Below are 23,713 nucleotides of genomic sequence, written 5' to 3' on the forward strand. Positions count from 1 at the left end.
ATTCAAAATATGACCTTTTCAATTCAAAATTATATAACCATGAGCTGCTATATCCAGCATTTATTATATTAGAACCAGTATAATCTGTCTTCACATTGGTGCTTATAGTCAAAGAATGATGTTCTTTGGGAATAATTGTTCATAGGGCTTTTTAAATTGCAGAACGTTAATCATTCAAATTTGGCTTCCTACAGGGCTCAATGTTTTCAATCTAAAGTGCTGAAGAAATGATTTATTTCATACTATTCGTTATCGCCTTCATTTTGCAAGGTATAATGCAACCTATGACATTTGCCAGATACCAGGCCAATACAAAGGGAGAGGTGAAGCTAAGGGCGCGTCTACACCTACAGTGGGGAATAGAGCAGAGACTCTGCACCCCAGCTAGCATGGGTATAAATAGCTGTGTAGACAGTGAGGCACTGCTTGGGCAAGTAGAGTGGAGTAACCTACATGCCAGAACTTGAGTATATGCCATGCATGGCTCTCTGCACACAAAGTGCATGGCAATGGAGAATTAGGGTCCATGCCAGGATACTACTAATATGCATCAACTGTATTACTGAGAGGCCATCCTTAGAAGTGAGGAAGGTTTCCATACCTATTTATTAGGGCCTGGCCTTTCTGCTGAGACTGCCAAATGTGTCAACTGCTAACATGAGTCAATTTGACTCTGAATTGTGTAGATTTAAAGAAGAATCCACATCCAATTACTAGGGCCCTACCAAATTCATGGTCCATTTTGGTCAATTTCACGGTCATAGGGTTTTAAAAATTGTAAATTTAATCATTTCAGATATTTAAATCTGAAATGTCATGGTGTTGCAACTGAAGGGAGTAGTGGGGGGATCGCACGGTTATTATAGGTATTGCCTCCCTTACGTTTGCACTGCTGCTGGCAGTGGCAATGCCTTCAGAGCTGGGCTCACAGCTAGCGGCTGCTGCTCTCTGGCCACCCAGCTCTGAAGGCAGAGCCACTGCCAGCAACAGCACAAAGATAAGGGTGGCATGTTATGTTGTTGCTACCTTTTACTTCTGCTGTGCTGCTGGTGGGGCGCTGACTTCAGAGCTGGGAGCCTGGCCAGCAGCCACCGCTCTCTGCCACCCAGCTCTTAACGTAGCACAGAAGTAAGGGTGGCAATACTACAACCCCTCTACAATAACCTTGAACCCCCACCATGACTCCCTTTGGGTCGCCCCCCCCCCAATTTGAGAAACACTTGTCTCCCCCATGAAATCTGTATAGTATAGCGTAAAAGTATACAGAAGACCAGATTTCAGTGGGAAGACTAGATTTCATGGTCTGTGATATGTTTTTCATGGCCATGAATTTGGTAGGGCCCTACCAATTACCAATCATCTGAGCCATCCAGTTCCCCTTAAGTCTTTCTTTTTTTTTAAAAAAAGCGCCTTTTGATATGTAAAAAGCATTAATTCTGGGTCCTGTCACTTGTGAGGGCTGTAGAGTGTATTGAAATTTTGTGTGTGAAATGGAGATTGGCATATTTTCTTAGGAAAGTAATCAGAAAAGCTTAAACTGGGTGACTGAAGATTTTTGAGAATTCATTGCACTAAAGTGAGCTTCTTATAAATCCTGTTGGCTGAGATGTGAGTTGTCAAGGTTCCTCCCCCACTCTGAACTCTAGGGTACAGATGTGGGGACCTGCATGAAAAACCTCCTAAGCTTATCTTTACCAGCTTAGGTCAAAACTTCCCCAAGGTACAAAATATTCCACCCGTTATCCTTGGATTGGCCGCTACCACTACCAAACTAATACTGGTTACTGGGGAAGAGCTGTTTGGACGCGTCTTTCCCCCCAAAATACTTCCCAAAACCTTGCACCCCACTTCCTGGACAAGGTTTGGTAAAAAGCCTCACCAATTTGCCTAGGTGACTACAGACCCAGACCCTTGGATCTTAAGAACAATGAACAATCCTCCCAACACTTGCACCCCCCCTTTTCTGGGAAATATTGGATAAAAAGCCTCACCAATTTGCATAGGTGACAACAGACCCAAACCCTTGGATCTGAGAACAATGAAAAAGCATTCAGTTTTCTTACAAGAAGACTTTTAATAAAGAAATCCCCTCTGTAAAATCAGGATGGTAGATACCTTACAGGGTAATTAAATTCAAAACATAGAGAACCCCTCTAGGCAAAACCTTAAGTTACAAAAAAGATACACAGACAGAAATAGTTATTCTATTCAGCACAGTTCTTTTCTCAGCCATTTAAAGAAATCATAATCTAACACGTACCTAGCTAGATTACTTACTAAAAGTTCTAAGACTCCATTCCTGGTCTATCCATGGCAAAGACAGAATATAGACAGACACACAGAGACCCTTTGTTTCTCTCCCTCCTCCCAGCTTTTGAAAGTATCTTGTCTCCTCATTGGTCATTTTGGTCAGGTGCCAGCGAGGTTACCTTTAGCTTCTTAACCCTTTACAGGTGAGAGGAGCTTTCCCCTGGCCAGGAGGGATTTCAAAGGGGTTTACCCTTCCCTTTATATTTATGACATGAGTCATACTCATGAGGTGGACCATGGGCTCCTTCAAATGATTCTTGTTAAGAGTAACAAGAAGGGTTTCTTCAGGTATGTTAGCAACAAGAAGAAAGTCAAGGAAAGTGTCGGCCCCTTACTGAACGACGGAGGCAACCTAGTGACAGAGGATGTGGAAAAAGCTAATGTACTCAATGCTTTTTTTGCCTGTCTTCACAAACAAGGTCAGCTCCGAGACTGCTGCACTGGGCAGCACAGCATGGGGAGGAGGTGACCAGCCCTCTGTGAAGAAAGAAGTGGTTCAGCACTATTCAGAAAATCTGGACGAGCACAAGTCCATGGGGCCGGATGTGCTGCATCTGAGAGTGCTAAAAGAGTTGGTGGATGTGATTGCAGAGCCATTGGCCATTATCTTTGAAAACTCATGGCGATTGGGGAGGTCCCGGACAACTGGAAAAAGGCAAATGTAGTGCCCATCTTTAAAAAAGGGAAGGAGGAGGATCCTGGAAACTACCGGCCAGTCAGCCTCACCTCAGTCCCTGGAAAAATCATGGAGCAGGTCCTCAAGGAATCAATTCTGAAGCACTTAGAGGAGAGGAAAGTGATCAGGAACAGTCAGCATGGATTCACCAAGGGCAAGTCATGCCTGACTAATCTAATTGCCTTCTATGATGAGATGACTGGCTTGTGGATGAGGGGAAAGCAGTGGATGTGTTGTTCCTTGACTTTAGCAAAGCTTTTGACACGGTCTCCCACAGTATTCTTGCCAGCAACTTAAAGTATGGGCTGGATGAATGGACTATAAGGTGGATAGAAAGCTGGCTAAATTGTCAGGCTCAGTGGGTAGCGATCAATGGCTCAATGTCTAGTTGGCAGCCAGTATCAAGCAGCATGCCCCAAGGGTCGGTCCTAGGCTGGTTTTGTTCAATATCTTCATTAATAATCTGGAGGATGGTGTGGATTGCACCCTCAGCAAGTTTGCAGATGACACTAACCTGGGATGAGAGATAAATACGCTAGAGGGTAGGGATAGGATACAGATTGCCCTAGACAAATTAGAGGATTGGGCCAAAAGAAATCTGATGAGGTTCAAGAAGGACAAGTGCAGAGTCCTGCACTTAGGACGGAAGAATCCCATGCGCCGCTACAGACTAGGGACCGAATTGCTAGGCAGCAGTTCTGCAGAAAAGGAGCTAGGGGTTACAGTGGACGAGAAGCTGGATATAAGTCAACAGTGTGCCCTTGTTGCCAAGAAGGTCAATGGCGTTTTGGAATGTATAAGTAGGAGCATTGCCAGCAGATCGAGGGACGTGATTGTTCCCCTCTACTCAGCATTGGTGAGGCCTCATCTGGAGTACTGTGTCCAGTTTTGGGCCCCACACTACAAGAAGGATGCGGAAAAATTGGAAAACGTCCAGCGGAGGGCATCAAAAATGATTAGGGGACTGGAACACATGACTTATGAGGAGAGGCTGAGGGAACAGGGATTGTTTAGTCTGCAGAAGAGAAGAATGAGGGAGGATTTATAGCTGCTTTCAATTCCCTGAAAGGGGGTTCCAAAGAGGATGGACCTAGACTGTTCTCAGTGGTAGGAGATGACAGAATGAGCAGTAATGGTCTCAAGTTGCAGTGGGGGAGGTTTAGGTTGGATATTAGGAAAAACTTTTTCACTGGGAGGGTGGTGAAACACTGGAATGCGTTACCTAGGGAGGCAGTGGAATCTCCTTCCTTAGATATTTTTAAGGTCAGGCTTGACAAAGCCCTAGGTGGGATGATTTAGTTGGGAATTGGTCCTGATTTGGGCACAGGGTTGGATAGATGACTTCCTGAGGTCCCTTACAACCCTGATATTCTATGATTCTTTTAAAATGTAACCTATGATTTCTGCTTTCTCTAGCTCTCTGTTGTAAGGTTTTAAAAATAATTATTAATAGAAAGAAAGTAGATCAGCAGGGTTGACACTGAGTGAAGACAATGGACAGTGTGAAAGACTTTCTAGAAGAACCATTTATTCTTGCTCCGGGGTAATTAAACTAAAAATGGAAAATGACAGAAGAGGGGATGAACAGATTGGGATGAAATCTGGTTTTTCCATGCAACACCTAAATAAAAGTGCTGGAAGGCACCTTTATGAGGAAAGAAACTTCCACCTCCACCCCCAATTCAAGAGCAGAATATAGAGCACAAGGGCAACCTATCTGCGGCTACAATGATATAGGCCGTATCCCTAATAAAAGAGTTGGTGGTCTAGAAGTAGTTTCTGGCTCCATAGGGCTTGGGACTAAAGTAAGCAAATGCAGGGGGAATGCAGCTACTCCTGCTGTACTAAAAGCAGAGAAGCTCCCCCTTCCTCTCCCTGGCCTGGGGATTTCCCACTCCTCAACTGGTACGCTGAGGGGTTTCCCCTTCATGTTTCAGTCTAGTTCTCTCACTTCCTCTGTACACTTATAACTCTTCCCCTGCCCTGTTGTGCTAGAGAGGTTGGTTTTGGGGTATACATGGGGCTGCAGAATCCTCCTGCACACCTTCTTTGCTTCCTGCCCTCAATGTACTCCTGGATTTTGAGCCAACTAGGGTCAAATCCTGCAGCTGCAAGTGATTATTGTGTAAATAAATTTTTAGATAATAAATAACTATTCTAAGAAATAATCCATAGAAAAAGATTAATCAAGACGATAGAGGTGAAAGTTTGTTTCCCCAAACAATAAAAGCATTACTCTTCCACAGAAAGAAAAGGAGTACTTGTGGCACCATAGAGACTAACCAATTTATTTGAGGATAAGCTTTCGTGAGCTACAGGTCACTTCATCGGATGCATACTGTGGAAACTGCCGAAGACATTATATACACAGAGACCATGAAACAATACCTCCTCCCACCCCACTCTCCTGCTGGTAATAGCTTATCTAAAGTGATCACTCTCCTTACAATGTGTATGATAATCAAGTTGGGCCATTTCCAGCACAAAGCCAGGTTTTCTCACCTTCCCCCCCGTCCAAAAACCACACACAGAAACTCACTCTCCTGCTGGTAATAGCTTATCCAAAGTGACCACTCTCCTTAAAATGTGTATGAAAATCAAGGTGGGCCATTTCCAGCACAAATCCAGGTTTTCTCACCTCCCCGTCCCCCCAAAACACACACACACAAACTCACTCTCCTGCTGGTAATAGCTTATCCAAAGTGACCACTCTCCCTACATTCCCTACAATGTGCATGATAATCAAGGTGGGCCATTTCCAGCACAAATCCAGGTTTTCTCACCCCCCCCCCCTATACACACACAAACTCACTCTCCTGCTGGCAATAGCTCATCCAAACTGACCACTCTCCTTACAATGTGTATGATAATCAAGGTGTGCCATTTCCAGCATAAATCCAAGTTTAACCAGAACGTCTGGCGGGGGGGGGGGGGGTAGGAAAAAACAAGGGGAAATAGGCTACCTTGCATAATGACTTAGCCACTCCCAGTCTCTATTTAAGCCTAAATTAATAGTATCCAATTTGCAAATGAATTCCAAATCAGCAGTTTCTCGCTGGAGTCTGGATTTAAAGTTTTTTTGTTGTAAGATAGCGACCTTCATGTCTGTAATTGCGTGACCAGAGAGATTGAAGTGTTCTCCAACTGGTTTATGAATGTTATAATTCTTGACATCTGATTTGTTTCCATTTATTCTTTTGCGTAGAGACTGTCCAGTTTGACCAATGTACATGGCAGAGGGGCATTGCTGGCACATGATGGCATATGTCACATTGGTGGATGTGCAGGTAAATGAGCCTCTGATAGTGTGGCTGATGTGATTAGGCCCTGTGATGGTGTCCCCTGAATAGATATGTGGGCACAGTTGGCAACGGGCTTTGTTGCAAGGATAGGTTCCTGGGTTAGTGGTTCTGTTGTGTGCTGTGTGGTTGTTGGTGAGTATTTGCTTCAGGTTGGGGGGCTGTCTGTAGGCAAGGACTGGCCTGTCTCCCAAGATTTGTGAGAGTGTTGGGTCATCCTTCAGGATAGGTTGTAGATCCTTAATAATGCGTTGGAGGGGTTTTAGTTGGGGGCTGAAGGTGACGGCTAGTGGCGTTCTGTTATTTTCTTTGTTAGGCCTGTCCTGTAGTAGGTGACTTCTGGGAACTCTTCTGGCTCTATCAATCTGTTTCTTCACTTCCGCAGGTGGGTATTGTAGTTGTAAGAATGCTTGATAGAGATCTTGTAGGTGTTTGTCTCTGTCTGAGGGGTTGGAGCAAATGCAGTTGTATCGCAGAGCTTGGCTGTAGACGATGGATCGTGTGGTGTGGTCAGGGTGAAAGCTGGAGGCATGTAGGTAGGAATAGCGGTCAGTAGGTTTCCGGTATAGGGTGGTGTTTATGTGACCATTGTTTATTAGCACTGTAGCGTCCAGGAAGTGGATCTCTTGTGTGGACTGGACCAAGCTGAGGTTGATGGTGGGATGGAAATTGTTGAAATCATGGTGGAATTCCTCAAGGGCTTCTTTTCCATGGGTCCAGATGATGAAGATGTCATCAATATAGCACAAGTAGAGTAGGGGCGATAGGGGACGAGAGTTGAGGAAGCGTTGTTCTAAATCAGCCATAAGAATGTTGGCATACTGTGGGATCATGCGGGTACCCATAGCAGTGCCGCTGATCTGAAGGTATACATTGTTCCCAAATGTGAAATAGTTATGGGTAAGGACAAAGTCACAAAGTTCAGCCACCAGGTTAGCCGTGACATTATCGGGGATAGTGTTCTTGACGTCTTGTAGTCCATCTTTGTGTGGAATGTTGGTGTAGAGGGCTTCTACATCCATAGTGGCCAGGATGGTGTTATCAGGAAGAACACCGATGGATTGTAGTTTCCTCAGGAAGTCAGTGGTGTCTCGAAGGTACCTGGGAGTGCTGGTAGCGTAGGGCCTGAGGAGGGAGTCTACATAGCCAGACAATCCTGCTGTCAGGGTGCCAATGCCTGAGATGATGGGGCGCCCAGGATTTCCAGGTTTATGGATCTTGGGTAGTAGATAGAATATCCCAGATCGGGGTTCCAGGGGTGTGTCTGTGCGGATTTGATCTTGTGCTTTTTCAGGAAGTTTCTTGAGCAAATGCTGTAGTTGCTTTTGGTAACTCTCAGTGGGATCATAGGGTAATGGCTTGTAGAAAGTGGTGTTGGAGAGCTGCCGAGCAGCCTCTTGTTCATATTCCGACCTATTCATGATGACAACAGCACCTCCTTTGTCAGCCTTTTTGATTATGATGTCAGAGTTGTTTCTGCGGTCGTGGATGGCATTGCGTTCCGCATGGCTGAGGTTATGGGGCAAGTGATGCTGCTTTTCCACAATTTCAGCCCGTGCACGTCGGCGGAAGCACTCTATGTAGAAGTCCAGTCTGCTGTTTCGACCTTCAGGAGGAGTCCACCTAGAATCCTTCTTTTTGTAATGTTGGTAGGGAGGCCTCTGTGGATTAGTATGTTCAGAGGTATTTTGGAAATATTCCTTGAGTCGGAGATGTCGAAAATAGGATTCTAGGTCACCACAGAACTGTATCATGTTCGTGGGGGTGGAGGGGCAGAAGGAGAGGCCCTGAGATAGGACAGCTGCTTCTGCTGGGCTGAGAGTATAGTTGGATAGGTTAACAATATTGCTGGGTGGGTTGAGGGAACCATTGCTGTGGCTCCTTGTAGCATATAGTAGTTTAGAAAGTTTAGTGTCCTTTTTCTTTTGTAGAGAAGCAAAGTGTGCGTTGTAAATGGCTTGTCTAGTTTTAATAAATTCCAGCCACGAGAAGTTTGTGTGGAAGGTTGGTTTTTTATGAGAGTATCCATTTTTGAGAGCTCATTCTTAATCTTTCCCTGTTTGCTGTAGAGGATGTTGATCAGGTGATTCCGCAGTTTCTTTGAGAACGTGTGGCACAAGCTGTCAGCATAGTCTGTGTGGTATGTAGATTGTAATGGATTTTTTACCTTCAGTCCTTTTGGTATGATGTCCATCTGTTTGCATTTGGAAAGGAAGATGACGTCTGTTTGTATCTGTACAAGTTTTTTCATGCAGTTGATAGATTTCCACTCCATACGGCTAAATGCAGTGCCTTGCATAATGACAGGTTTCAGAGTAACAGCCGTGTTAGTCTGTATTCGCAAAAAGAAAAGGAGTACTTGTGGCACCTTAGAGACTAACCAATTTATTTGAGCATAAGCTTTCGTGAGCTACAGCTCACCTTCATCGGATGTAGCTCACGAAAGCTTATGCTCAAATAAATTGGTTAGTCTCTAAGGTGCCACAAGAATAAATGGACACAAAAAAACTTTAAATCCAGACTCCAGGGAGAAACTGCTGAATTGGAATTCATTTGCAAATTGGATACTATTAATTTAGGCTTAAATAGAGACTGGGAGTGGCTAAGTCATTATGCAAGGTAGCCTATTTCCCCTTGTTTTTTCCTACCCCCCCCCAGACGTTCTGGTTAAACTTGCATTTATGCTGGAAATGGCCCACCTTGATTATCATACACATTGTAAGGAGAGTGGTCACTTTGGATGAGCTATTACCAGCAGGAGAGTGAGTCTGTGTGTGTGTTTGGGGGGGGGTGTGAGAAAACGTGGATTTGTGCTGGAAATGGCCCACCTTGATTATCATATATATTGTAAGGAGAGTGATCACTTTAGATAAGCTATTGCCAGCAGGAGAGTGGGGTGGGAGGAGGTATTGTTTCATGGTCTCTGTGTATATAATGTCTTCTGCAGTTTCCACAGTATGCATCCGATGAAGTGAGCTGTAGCTCACGAAAGCTTATGCTCAAATAAATTGGTTAGTCTCTAAGGTGCCACAAGTACTCCTTTTCTTTTTGCAAATATAGACTAACACGGCTGTTACTCTGAAATCTTCCACAGAAAGCACTCTAAAATGTAGTGCATGGCTGGGAGAGAGTCCCATACAAACAAAGGAATTACAGAAATTAGCAGATAGGACAATCCATATCCCAACCAGAGTGACATAGGCTTCATGCCTCCTTAATCTGTAGCTCTGGTGCTTACAGCATTTGAATGATATTTTTTGATGGCTAAAAAAGAAAATGCTAAAAATGAATACCTTTCAGGTAGATTGCCAGTCCCAAAAGAAGGAAACTGCAGATAGCAACTACTGAGGATGTGGTGGTTGAACTACTTGAGCTGAGAGATTTTGCATATCCAACTATGTCTACACTACGAAATTAGGTCGAATTTATAGAAGTCGGTTTTTTAGAAATCGGTTTTATATATTCGAGTGTGTGTTTCCCCACAGAAAATGCTCTAAGTGCATTAAGTGCATTAACTCGGCGGAGCGCTTCCACAGTACCGAGGCTAGAGTCGACTTCCGGAGTGTTGCACTGTGGGTAGCTATCCCACAGTTCCCGCAGTCTCCGCTGCCCATTGGAATTCTGGGTTGAGATCCCAATGCCTGATGGGGCTAAAACATTGTCGCGGGTGGTTCTGGGTACATATCGTCAGGCCCCCGTTCCCTCCCTCCCCCCGTGAAAGCAAGGGCAGACAATCATTTCGCGCCTTTTTTCCTGAGTTACCTGTGCAGACGCCATACCACGGCAAGCATGGAGCCCGCTCAGGTAACCGTCACCCTATGTCTCCTGGGTGCTGGCAGACGCGGTATGGCATTGCTACACAGTAGCAGCAACCCCTTGCCTTGTGGCAGCAGACGGTACAGTATGACTGGTAGCCGTCATCGTCATGTCTGAGGTGCTCCTGGTCGCCTCTGTGAGGTCGATCAGGAGCGCCTGGGCAGACATGGGCGCAGGGACTAAATTTGGAGTGACTTGAGCAGGTCATTCTCTTTAGTCCTGCAGTCAGTCCTATTTGAACCGTCTTATGGTGAGCGGGCAGGCGATACGGACTGCTAGCAATCGTACTGTACCATCTTCTGCCGAGCAGCCATGAGATGTGGATGGCATGCAGTCCTTCTGCACCGTCTGCTGCCAGCCAAAGATGTAAAAGATAGATGGAGTGGATCAAAACAAGAAATAGACCAGATTTGTTTTGTACTCATTTGCTTCCCCACCTCCCCTGTCTAGGGGACTCATTCTTCTAGATCACACTGCAGTCACTTACAGAGAAGGTGCAGCGAGGTAAATCTAGCCATGTATCAATCAGAGGCCAGGCTAACCTTCTTGTTCCAATAAGGACAATAACTTAGGTGCACCATTTCTTATTGGAACCCTCCGTGAAGTCCTGCCTGAAATACTCCTTGATGTAAAGCCACCCCCTTTGTTGATTTTAGCTCCCTGAAGCCAACCCTGTAAGCGCCCCTCCCAGCGTCAGAGCAATGGCAAACAATCGGGTATCTGAGTGTGCTGTCCAGAGCAGTCACAATGGAGCACTCTGATGGGGCTAAAACATTGTCGCGGGTGGTTCTGGGTACGTGTCGTCAGGCCCCCGTTCCCTCCCTCCCTCCGTGAAAGCAAGGGCAGACAATCATTTCGCGCCTTTTTTCATGAGTTACCTGTGCAGACGCCATACCACGGCAAGCATGGAGCCCGCTCAGGTAACCGTCACCCTATGTCTCCTGGGTGCTGGCAGACGCGGTACGGCTTTGCTGCACAGTAGCAGCAACCCATTGCCTTCTGGCAGCAGACGGTGCAATACGACTGGTAGTCGTCCTCGTCGTGTCCGAGGTGCTCCTGCTCACGTCGGCTGGGAGCGCCTGGGCGGACATGGGCGCAGGGACTAAATTTGGAGTGACTTGAGCAGGTCATTCTCTTTAGTCCTGCAGTCAGTCCTATTGAACCGTTTTATGGTGAGCAGGCAGGCGATACGGACTGCTAGCAGTCGTACTGTACCATCTTCTGCCAGGCAGGCAAGAGATGAGGATTGCTAGCAGTCGTATTGTACCATCTTATGCCAGGCAGGCAAGAGATGAAGATGGCTAGCAGTCGTACTGTACCATCTTCTGCCGAGCAGCCATGAGATGTGGATGGCATGCAGTCCTTCTGCACCGTCTGCTGCCAGCCAAAGATGTAAAAGATAGATGGAGTGGGTCAGAACAAGAAATAGACCAGATTTGTTTTGTACTCATTTGCCTCCTCCCCTGTCTAGATCACACTGCAGTCACTCACAGAGAAGGTGCAGCGAGGTAAATCTAGCCATGTATCAATCAGAGGCCAGGCTAACCTCCTTGTTCCAATAACAACGATAACTTAGGTGCACCATTTCTTACTGGAACCCTCCGTGCAGTCCTGCCTGAAATACTTCTTGATGTACAGGCACACCCTTTGTTGATTTTAGCTCCCTGAAGCCAACCCTGTAAGCCGTGTCGTCAGTCGCCCCTCCCTCCGTCAGAGCAATGGCAGACAATCGTTCCGCGCCTTTTTTCTGTGCGGACGCCATACCAAGGCAAGCATGGAGGCCGCTCAGCTCACTTTGGCAATTAGGAGCACATTAACCAGCACACGCATTATCCAGCAGTATATGCAGCACCAGAACATGGCAACGCGATACCGGGCGAGGAGGCGACATCAGCGCGGTCCCGTGAGTGATCAGGACATGGACACAGATTTCTCTGAAAGCATGGGCCCTGACAATGCATGCATCATGGTGCTAATGGGGCAGGTTCATGCTGTGGAACGCCGATTCTGGGCTCGGGAAACAAGCACAGACTGGTGGGACCGCATAGCGTTGCAGGTCTGGGACGATTCCCAGTGGCTGCGAAACTTTCGCATGCGTAGGGGCACTTTCATGGAACTTTGTGACTTGCTTTCCCCTGCCCTGAAGCGCATGAATACCAAGATGAGAGCAGCCCTCACAGTTGAGAAGCGAGTGGCGATAGCCCTGTGGAAGCTTGCAACGCCAGACAGCTACCGGTCAGTTGGGAATCAATTTGGAGTGGGCAAATCTACTGTGGGGGCTGCTGTGATGCAAGTAGCTCACGCAATCAAAGATCTGCTGATATCAAGGGTAGTGACCCTGGGAAATGTGCAGGTCATAGTGGATGGCTTTGCTGCAATGGGATTCCCTAACTGTGGTGGGGCTATAGACGGAACCCATATCCCTATCTTGGCACCGGAGCACCAAGCCGCTGAGTACATAAACCGCAAGGGGTACTTTTAGATAGTGCTGCAAGCTCTGGTGGATCACAAGGGACGTTTCACCAACATCAATGTGGGATGGCCGGGAAAGGTGCGTGATGTTCGCATCTTCAGGAACTCTGGTCTGTTTCAAAAGCTGCAGGAAGGGACTTTATTCCCAGACCAGAAAATAACTGTTGGGGATGTTGAAATGCCTATAGTTATCCTTGGGGACCCAGCCTACCCCTTAATGCCATGGCTCATGAAGCCGTACACAGGCAGCCTGGACAGTAGTCAGGAGCTGTTCAACTACAAGCTGAGCAAGTGCAGAATGGTGGTAGAATGTGCATTTGGACGTTTAAAGGCGCGCTGGCGCAGTTTACTGACTTGCTTAGACCTCAGCGAAACCAATATTCCCACTGTTATTACTGCTTGCTGTGTGCTCCACAATATCTGTGAGAGTAAGGGGGAGACGTTTATGGCGGGGTAGGAGGTTGAGGCAAATCGCCTAGCTGCTGGTTACGCGCAGCCAGACACCAGGGCGGTTAGAAGAGCACAGGAGGGCTCGGTACGCATCAGAGAAGCTTTGAAAACCAGTTTCATGACTGGCCAGGCTACGGTGTGAAAGTTCTGTTTGTTTCTCCTTGATGAAACCCCCCGCCCCTTGGTTCACTCTACTTCCCTGTAAGCTAACCACCCTCCCCTCCTCCCTTTAATCATTGCTTGCAGAGGCAATAAAGTCATTGCTGCTTCACAGTCATGCATTCGTTATTCATTCATCACACAGATAGGGAGATGACTACCAAGGTAGCCCAGGAGGGGTGGTGGAGGAGGGAAGGAAAATGCCACACAGCACTTTAAGCACAGCACTTTAAAAGTTTACAACTTTAAAATTTATTGAATGACAGCCTTCTTTTTTTGGGGTAATCCTCTGTGGTGGAGTGGCTGGTTGGCCGGAGGCCCCCCCACCGCGTTCTTGGGCGTCTGGGTGTGGAGGCTATGGAACTTGGGGAGGAGGGCGGTTGGTTACAGAGGGGCAGCAGTGGCAGTCTGTGCTCCAGCTGCCTTTGCTGGAGCTCAACCATACACTGGAGCATACTGGTTTGGTCCTGCAGCAGCCTCAGCATTGAATCCTGCCTCCTCTCATCACGCTGCCGCCACTTACTCTCTTCAGTCCGCCACTTACTCTCTTCAGCTCTCCACCTCTCCTCCCGGTCATTTTGTGCTTTCCTGCACTCTGACATTATTTGCCTCCACGCATTCGTCTGTGCTCTGTCAGTGTGGGAGGACAGCATAAGCTCGGAGAACATTTCATCGCGAGGTCGTTTTTTTTTCTTTCTAAGCTTCACTAGCCTCTGGAAGGAGAAGATCCTGTGATCATTGAAACACATGCAGCTGGTGGAGGAAAAAAAAGGGACAGCGGTATTTAAAAAGACACATTTTATAAAACAGTCGCTACACTCTTTCAGGGTAAACCTTGCTGTTAACATTACATACATAGCACATGTGCTTTCATTACAAGGTCGCATTTTGCCTCCTCCCACCGCGTGACTACCCCCTCAACCTTCCCCCCTCCCTGTGGCTAACAGCGGGGAACATTTCTGTTTAGCCACAGGCAAACAGCCCAGCAGGAATGGGCTCCTCTGAGTGTCCCCTGAAGAAAAGCACTCTATTTCAACCAGGTGACCATGAATTATATCTCACTCTCCTGAGGATAACACAGAGAGATAAAGAACGGATTTTGGTTGAATGCCAGCAAACATACACTGCAATGCTTTGTTCTACAGTGATTCCCGAGTACGTGTTACTGGCCTGGAGTGGTAAAGTGTCCTACCATGAAGGATGAAATAAGGCTGCCCTCCCCAGAAACCTTTTGCAAAGGCTTTAGGAGTACATCTAGGAGAACCGCAAATGCCAGGGCAAAGTAATCCTTTCACATGCTTGCTTTTAAACCATGTATAGCATTTTAAAAGGTACACTCACCAGAGGTCCCTTCTCCGCCTGCTGGGTCCAGGAGGCAGCCTTGGGTGGGTTCGGGGGGTACTGGCTCCAGGTCTAGGGTGAGAAACAGTTCCTGGCTGTCGGGAAAACCAGTTTCTCCGCTTGCTTGCTGTGAGCTATCTACAACCTCCTCCTCATCATCATCTTCTTCGTCCCCAAAACCTACTTCCGTATTGCCTCCATCTCCATTGAAGGAGTCAAACAACACGGCTGGGGTAGTGGTGGCTGAACCCCCTAAAATGGCATGCAGCTCATCATAGAAGCGGCATGTTTGGGGCTCTGACCCAGAGCGGCTGTTCACCTCTCTGGTTTTCTGGTAGGCTTTCCTCAGCTCCTTCAGTTTCACGCGGCACTGCTTCGGGTCCCTGTTATGGCCTCTGTCCTTCATGCCCTGGGAGATTTTCACAAAGGTTTTGGCATTTCGAAAACTGGAACGGAGTTCTGATAGCACGGATTCCCCTCCCCATACAGCGATCAGATCCCGTACCTCCCGTTCGGTCCATGCTGGAGCTCTTTTGCGATTCTGGGACTCCATCATGGTCACCTGTGCTGATGAGCTCTGCATGGTCACCTGCAGCTTGCCACGCTGGCCAAACAGGAAATGAGATTCAAAAGTTCGCGGTTCTTTTCCTGTCTACCTGGCCAGTGCATCTGAGTTGAGAGTGCTGTCCAGAGCGGTCATAATGGAGCACTCTGGGATAGCTCCCGGAGGCCAATACCATCGAATTGTGTCCACAGTACCCCAAATTCGAGCCGGCAACGTCGATTTAAGCGCTAATCCACTTGTCAGGGGTGGAGTAAGGAAATCGATTTTAAGAGCCCTTTAAGTCGAAATAAAGGGCTTCATTGTGTGGACGGGTGCAGGTTTAAATCGATTTAACGCTGCTAAATTCGACCTAAAGTCCTAGTGTAGACCAGGGCCTAGATTCCAACATCTCTGTTTTGTTAGGTAGTTACTGCTACCCACAAGCAATGTTAGGAAAGTGACACACATCTGCCCTGATCTTGTCCTTGTTTCTGTGAGACTGAGAGTTGCAGTTTCACACCAATGGTGTGAGAAATGATTCTTGCAGAGCAAATGGCTTCCTTCATGACAATATTCATTTCTTTTGTAACAATTTATTTTATAAAGGAGGCGACTATTGCCAGTCTGAATGTCTGATGAAATGTTTAACTACAGTAGAACATATCAATGTTTTCCTGTTTATATATGGATGTAATGTATCCTATTATAAAATGTCAGACCCTGCCTCATGGTCAGTGGCAACAAATGTGACCTTGATGCTTTCTGCAATACTATGCCAGTTCTTGGAAAGTTCAGGTTTTGGAAAATAAACAATCATGAAATTTGAAGTTTTGCAAAAGTTTTTAATGAACAAATTTGAAGTAGTATTTTTGGGTTACCAATATACTAGGTGAATGGTGTTAGAAGTATTCTCTAGAAAATGTATACAAAACAATAAAATTGCTATATGTACCTGTCTCTAGATCCTATTATATTTACCAGTTTCCACCATGGCCCATAAAACTAAACAAATCATAATTGGGAAAAGAGTATAGGGAATGAGTATGGAGAGAAATTCTTCTGGTGGAAAAAGAGTCAGCTTTCCCTTCCTTTAGAAAATAATGTGTGTGTTGTAGTAGTTGTGCTTTCTTGTACCAATTTCTTTTTCTTTTATACTTTAAGAAACCTTACATCTCAACGTTTTAAAAAAAAATCACTGCAATAGGCACTTGTAATTCAAAATAGAAATAAACTACTTCTCCCCACATTTGTAACACCACATACAGGAGAAATACATACTACATACAAAAAAGCTACGTTAGAAGAACATAATTGTTAGGTTGCAAAGTTAAGCATGCAAAAGTTAAAAATCCCAGAATTAAGGTTGCCTGTGCAACCTTACTTCAGTCCTCTTTGTGTACATTCATTAGCGTGCAGCCTTTAATTGCCTGTGCCTTTCTGATAGAAAAATAGTATGTCATCATGTAATCTTAATTCTGGTATTTCTGAAATTCTGAGTGCTCGATTTTGCAACCTTAATATGGGGTGTGTGTGTGGGTGTAAATTTCTAGCCGTTTAAAAAAAAGCAAACTGAAAAAACAAATGCCATCATATGGCATTGTAATGAGACCCACATGGGTATGAGCAACGTTGGAAACTTTAGATTCACCACCAATTACTAAAGGAATAAATTATAGCAGTAGTAGGTTGTTATCTATGCAGATCACCATTACAGGGGAATGAGAGACACTTTACCAGTGGGTTCATAGATAGTTGCTAACAGTCGGGTAATGGTGAGACTCAGGAGTCCTGGGTTGCATTCCAGACTCTGGCTCGCACTCATCTGCCTATTCCTCCTAATATGTCCCTGTCTCAATCCTATCTCTTCCCCATCCGTCTCCTCATCCCAGGCCCATTCTCCTCACCTAGCTAATTCCAGTCTCCACTCCTCAGGCTTCTCATCTCAGTTTTCCTCATTGTTCAACTAGTCCCAGGTTTCCCCCTCCTGGCCTCCTCGTCTGCTCTGAGTCCTTCCAACCTTCCCTATTAGCTCCCAGTCCTATCTCCTGTCTGTCTCCTTCTTCTAGTCTTCTGTTTCTCCCTTGCTTCTCAGATGATCTTAGCACTCCCTCCCCACCAGTCAATTGGCTCCTAGTCCTCTCACCCAACTCCCTCACTGGCTTTCATTCCCAGCATCTCCTCCCCCCTACTTCTAGTCCCACTCACCATCACTCCAGTCCCAGTCTTACCAAGCTCCTTGTCCCAATTTGCTCGTTTCCCTCTCCCGAGTCAAGTTTTTGTTCCCTTTGCATGCCCCCCCCACCAAAAAAAAACCCAACAAAAAACAAAACAAAAAAGAATTTGAAGAGCAACTAGCAAAAGACACAAAAACAAATAACAATTTTAAGTATATCAGAAGCAGGAAACCTGCCAAACAATTAGTGGGGTCACTGGATAATCAAGGTGATAAGGAGCACTCAAGGAAGACAAGGACATTGTGGAGGAGTTAAATGAATTCATTGCATTGTCTTCACTGCAGAGGATGTGAGGGAGTTTTCTACACCAGTCTTTTTAGGTGACAAACTTGAGGAACTGTCCCATAGTGAGATGTCAATAGAGAAGGTTTTGAAATAGTAATAAGTCACCAGGATCAGATGGTATTCACCCAAGTATTGTGAAGGAACTCAAATATGAAATTGCAGAACTACTAACTGTGGTATGTAACTTCAGCCTCCGTACCAAATGACTGGAATGTAGCTAATGTAATGCTGATTTTTAAAAAATGCTTCAGATGTGATCCTGGCAATTTTACTGGCCAGTAAGCCTAACTTCAGTACCAGGCCAATTGGTAGAAACTATAGTAAAGAACAGAATTATCAGACACATAGACTAACATGATATGTTGTTGACTCTTTTCTATGGCTTTTGTAAAGGGAAATCATGCCTCACCAATCCATTAAAATTCTTTGAGGGGGTCAAAATGCATGTGGACAAGGGTGATCTAGTTGATACAGTGTACCTGGATTTTCAGAAAGCCTTTGCCATCATCCCTCACTAACGGCTCTTAATCCTACTAAGCGGTGATGAGATCAGAGGGAAGGTCCTCTCATGGATCAGTAACTAGTTAAAGGATACAAAATAAATGGTCAGTTTTCCCAATGAAAAGAGATAAATAGTGGGGTCCCCCAAGGATCTGTTCTGGGACCTGTACAACATATTTATAGATCTGGAAAAAGGGGTTAACAGTGAAGTGTCAGAGTTTGCAAATAATCAGTTACTCAAGATGGTTAAGTCAAAGGTTGACTGCAAAGAGTTACAAAGGGATCTCACAAACCTGGATGACTGAGCCACAAAAGGGCACATGATATTCAATTTCATAAATGCAAAGTAATGCACACTGGAAAACATAATCGCAGTGATACATATGAAATTGTCTAAATTAGCTGATATCACTCTAGAAAGAGATCTGGGAGTCCCTCCATATGTAGGGAGGGGCAGCTTGGCCAAATGGTGGTGTGATCTGGAACACATGGAGTTGGCCCCTGCACAACAGAACACATGGAAGTCTGCTGAGAACTCGACCCTGGCAGCACTGGCTCATGCAATTCAAAGAGAGAGGGCAGAATCCCAGGCTGAGGGAAACACGGGACGAAGGAGGTGTGTGTGGGGACAGGAATCCCTCCTCACCTCACCTCCTCCAAAACATTTGAATTGGTGCTGCTGACATGTAGGAACTGTGAGGGAATGGAGCATGCTCAATTGCTCTGTGGAGTTGTAATATGCTCTGTATAGTTACCACTAGGAGGTAGGAGATGCTTGAGCATGCTCAGTAAGTACAGAATCTTAGATTTTAACATCTAAAATCTCTGCAGTCTCTACTTAGTATGTGTGAATGGCAATTTTTTTCCCTGGAGGCTTATAACTTGGCTACAACATTTGGGTAGATTTTCATAGGGATAGCGCTGGAGACATCCCTGACACAAAGACACCCACTGCTAAATTTCAAGTCCCTCTTCCAAGCATGGAGTCACTAGAGATTTCCAAAGAAAAGGTTACCAGAATTTGTTAGCATGGGCAAAACAATGTATTTTGTCCTAGCCTCATTCTCAGAAACAGCTGAACCATTTTGGCTGAAAATTTCCATAGATATTTGATAGCTGCTTTCAACTACCTGAGAGGTGGTTCCAAAGAGGATGGCTCTAGACTGTTCTCAATGGTAGCAGATGACAGAACGAGGAGTAATGGTCTCAAGTTGCAGTGGGGGAGATTTAGGTTGGATATTAGGAAAAACTTTTTCACTAGGAGGGTGGTGAAACACTGGAATGCGTTACCTAGGGAGGTGGTAGAATCTCCTTCCTTGGAGGTTTTTAAGGTCAGGCTTGACAAAGCCCTGGCTGGGATGATTTAACTGGGAATTGGTCCTGCTTCGAGCAGGGGGTTGGACTAGATGACCTTCTGGGGTCCCTTCCAACCCGGATATTCTATGATTCAGCATGAGGCAGGTGTAACATTTCAACCCAAATGGTTAAAGTCTAGCAAAGTTGCAAGGAGCTGAAAACCGAGTCGTATAATGGTACAGGTCAAGTAACCTAAATAGGTGGTGCGATCAGTCCCACCTGTAATATAAACTTAATGTATCGGAAATCTATTATGAATCTACTAACAAAAAGATACAAAAAAAAACAAAAACAAACCCCACCCAACCTCCATAAAGTACAGCTTCTTATAGCACTCAGGGTCTAATATTTAAAATAGGTTATCACATCCGGGTGGACTTATCTGAGTAAAAGTGCTCAGATACCACATTTGTGGGGGCTATGCAAATACCTGTACAGGTGTTTCTGCAAAGGTTATGTCAGGGTTTAGGATGCCTTGCTGTAATTTTCAGTATCTTTACCACCAACCATATGTGAAAAGGAAGAACTAAACATAGCGTTAGCTAACTTTTGAATTCAGTGGGACAGTCTTCTCCCTTGGAGGCTTTATTTTATTGGTAATCTTTGATTTGTATCTCCTTCCAATCTGCTTTGATGCCTTCTACCCCAATCAGTAAACTTTGGAAAGCTGTTGTGCCCTGTAATTTGTCACTAGTAAGGTCTTATTTGAATTGTGGGATGATTGTCAAATAATTGTGGCCGAGTTACAGAAAAGACCTGGAAAATCGCAGAAAAGTAATAATGGACCTTTATTAATTGCGGTAATTTGGAAAAGCCAGGAAAGACATGCTTAAGAGAAATTTGCTGGAACAATATAAACACTGAAGTATTAAGTTATGCCTGCTAACTTTTTTGATAGCCAGACATTTTCATGCAACTATATTGCAGTCATTAATGCGTGGGGCTGACAGCCTGACCCCAGCCACTATCAGCAAGGATCAATGGGATTCTACTGAACTAATGGGGGAAACAAGTATGTTGCAAACCTCAAAATCTAGCAAATGGGCAGTGGAGGCTGGCATCATGGGTCAATCAGAAGAAAACCTCAGTAGCTAATGAGAGATCATAGGTACAGTGGGGATTGACTGTAAAGGGCCAATAAAGTGAATACAAGAAGCTTTTGATTGATGGGAGAAAGAAGTGGTAGCCAGTGGAGATATTCAAAAGGGGGCGGGGGGTGTTGTGGTCAGTGATGGACTAGCAAAAGGATCTTTGCAGCAACGTTTTGAGTGGCTGTGAGTGGGGTAAGATTGCGTTTATCAAGGCCAGAGGAAAGGATGTTGCAGTAAGCAAGATGTGATGAGAGCTTGGAGAAGAATTTTAGCTGTGTGGATGGACAGCAAAGACCATGTCTTAAAAAATAATATGCAACTGGCAAGATTTAGACATAACCTGGTGTGATGACCAAGAGAAAGGTCTGAGTAAATAATGATGCCTGAATGACGTAGAATGATAGTGTTTTCCACTGTGATCTAGAGAGGAGGAAGCAGGGATGAGATGGGTGGTGAAAGATTAGGAGCTCTATTTTAGCAATGTTTAGTTTGAGAGTAGCATTTGGTGATAAGTATTTCTTTGCAGTTTTGTTTGTTTACTAAGAATGTACAAAGTCCAGTGTCTCTGAATGCAGAAAGAATCAAATAATAGGAAACAGCTTCCTTTGCTTACAAGTACCAAGAATGCTCTTTTCAGCCTGCACCTGACCCAAAAACCTCTCCCCAAGCTTCTTCTATAATCAGACACTGATTTCAGCTGCTCCTTCTCTTTCCAGCTCTTCCAGTTTTTTTGTGTGTTTTGCCTTCCCTCCCCCACCGTGGAATCCCCTGCCAACATGGTGGTAGGTTTCTGGTCAAGCTATTAGGCCTTGTTTTAGATATGGCCCCATAAGATAGTTATATGAAACACTTAAGTGCTTTCACTCCTAATCTCTCAGAGGTTTGTGATCCAAGCAGTCACCATTACCTCTCAGCACAACAGGAGTTTAAAAAAAAAACAAAAAAAACCACTTTTTTTTTTAAACTCATAAATGATCGTGAATAAGTACTTGGGGGTAAAAAAACAAAACAAAACCAAAACAAACTAGTAGTAGCAGAGTTTCATCCTCTTTCACTGCTTGGGGTTTGTCTACAGGAGTGTCACAGGAGAGGTCTCAAGAGCCCTCTCTAACCTCAGTCACCTACCACAACCAATCCAGGTCGTCGTCTTCACTATCACCAGGCTTTATTATAGTTTATTTACAATCAGTAGCCAGCTTCCCTACATGCTTCTGGGGCAGGGTATACTAGTAGCAGCTGCCAGTCAGTCCTGGCCCACTTCTGCCTTCCTTCAGGCTCCCTACTCGCCTCCAGCATTTCCTTCCTGTTTGTTTATATAATCCTACCTGCTGCGGCTATTTCCACCCAATTAGCCCCTCAGCTGTATCTCCATTCAGATAATTGGCCTCCTCTGCTGACTGTCTTTCAGACAGAGCTCAATTAATATAAACTGGTGGGGATTTGAGTGATAGGGTGCTGAATTTGCTCCTGAGTCAGCACACTCTGTTACAAGCAAGATAAACGGATTTTTAACATGTTGTAGCTGGTCAAGGTGACTCCTAGGCCCCTATGAGGTTCACCACAATTAGCCAGTGTGTTAAAGTACATCTTGCCCTATGTGCACTAGAATGTTAAAACACATTGGTGAACATTTTTTAAAAAAAACACCTTTTATCCTAGTCTAGGTGATCCCTTGAAATAGATTCTTATAACATTCTAGAGGAAGCCAAACATGTCATGTTTGGTGTAAACAGCTTATTTTTATTAATGGAGATGAAGTGAGCTAACATCATCACACTTTTCCAATTCACACTACTCAAATGTGAGGCCAAGTTTTACTTTGACTTGTTAATGTGTAAAAACCTCAAACTGACTTGTTTTCAGTAGGATTTTACCTCATTATCAAGTGTTAGCTAGCATGATAAGAATGTGCCTTTTCCCTAGTGAGGATGCACCTGTAGAGATCAGCGCAAACTCTCAGTTCAGGTAACTGCCAGATGTTTTGCTTTTCTATTTAGTCTGGGTAAAATGAAGTACACTCAGTTCTACCTCCTGGAGGTATGTACAGTTGTGAGGTATGATTCTGCCACCTAGTGGCTATGCAAGGTAATTCGTAAACAGTGCACAGGCACGGAATAACAGCCATTGGCATTTACAGCCTCTTCTTTGATTGACTGATATATTTAAAACAAAACAAAACTTTTCTGAATACTGTGGTCTTTAATTATGTGATCACATACTATTTTTTTCCACAGGACCCCTGCCTCATTCAGTGCATAGGGGGGCAGAATCAAGGTAGCATGGACAACCATATATCTGGGTCTTCTTAACTTTGACTGCTTGACTTCAATTTAAATAACATTTTTCACTTTTTTATTTGATACATAATATATTAATTAGCAATATGCGGTTGCCTTAAAAGTAGACAGATTTATACAAAATCATGTTATGTCTTATTTGTGGTGGTTTTGTCACATGTTCCCACTATTAGGTCTCAGCAACTCCACTAAGCACCTGGGGGAAGTGAGTCAAAAGCTTGTCTGTTAAAATAATCTCCACTCTCCTGCTGATTTAGAATTAAGATTGCTCAAATCTGGGCTTTAAATCACTGTATCTCTGAATTATCAAGGCCATTGGAAATAATTATGTCATGGCACAGTGAAAACTATAGTGGTATGGTTGAGAGTAACTGTGGATTCATATTTGCATGAAGTAAATACATTAAAGTTATTGATCTTTGGAATAACTGTAACCTGGTGAGCTTTGAGTTTATATTACATAGAAAAGCTCTACAAGCCTTCACCCGTCATTGATTGGGTTTCACATACACAGATAAATATATTTTCTTGCTAGCCTGAGACAAACAAATCTGAATAGTGTTTTGAACAAAATATAGTATGTAGACACTCAGGCACTTGAGCCCTGATCCTGATAGCATTTACAAATGTAAGCAACTTTATAGGTATAAAAGGTCCCATTACACTCACACTGAGGAATTGCACTGGGGAATTGTTCTTTAGTTGAGGCAAAGCAATCAAAGAAATTTTAGCAGTATACAAATTATATTTAGTTGTGAAGAAAGCTGAAAGAGTAAGATTAGAAGGAAAAACCATACAAATCAGATCCTGGTGGTACCAATGCTAATATTAATTATTAGAATAAACAGAAGAACTTCCCCTCTTGTAAGTTATCCTGTGGAA

At 44.6% G+C, this 23,713-nt stretch overlaps 2 protein-coding genes across 15 annotated transcripts in view; one reads left to right on the plus strand and one right to left on the minus strand.

Moving 5' to 3' along the window:
* The window catches only part of KLHL32 (kelch like family member 32), a 219,236-nt gene that overhangs the window by 24,332 nt on the left and 171,191 nt on the right, over positions 1-23,713 (plus strand). The gene's annotated exons all lie outside the window — the stretch shown is intronic.
* On the minus strand, positions 13,889-15,395 carry LOC144930394 (myb/SANT-like DNA-binding domain-containing protein 7). The gene is made up of 2 exons (XM_078851964.1): positions 14,524-15,395; positions 13,889-13,935 (listed from the first exon to the last, which is right to left on the minus strand). The coding sequence occupies exons 1-2, from the start codon at positions 15,104-15,106 to the stop codon at positions 13,889-13,891; spliced, it is 630 nt and encodes a 209-aa protein (XP_078708090.1). The 5' UTR covers positions 15,107-15,395.

This window comes from Lepidochelys kempii, chromosome 3 (assembly GCF_965140285.1).
Source record: "Lepidochelys kempii isolate rLepKem1 chromosome 3, rLepKem1.hap1, whole genome shotgun sequence".
NCBI classification, from domain to species: domain Eukaryota; kingdom Metazoa; phylum Chordata; order Testudines; family Cheloniidae; genus Lepidochelys; species Lepidochelys kempii.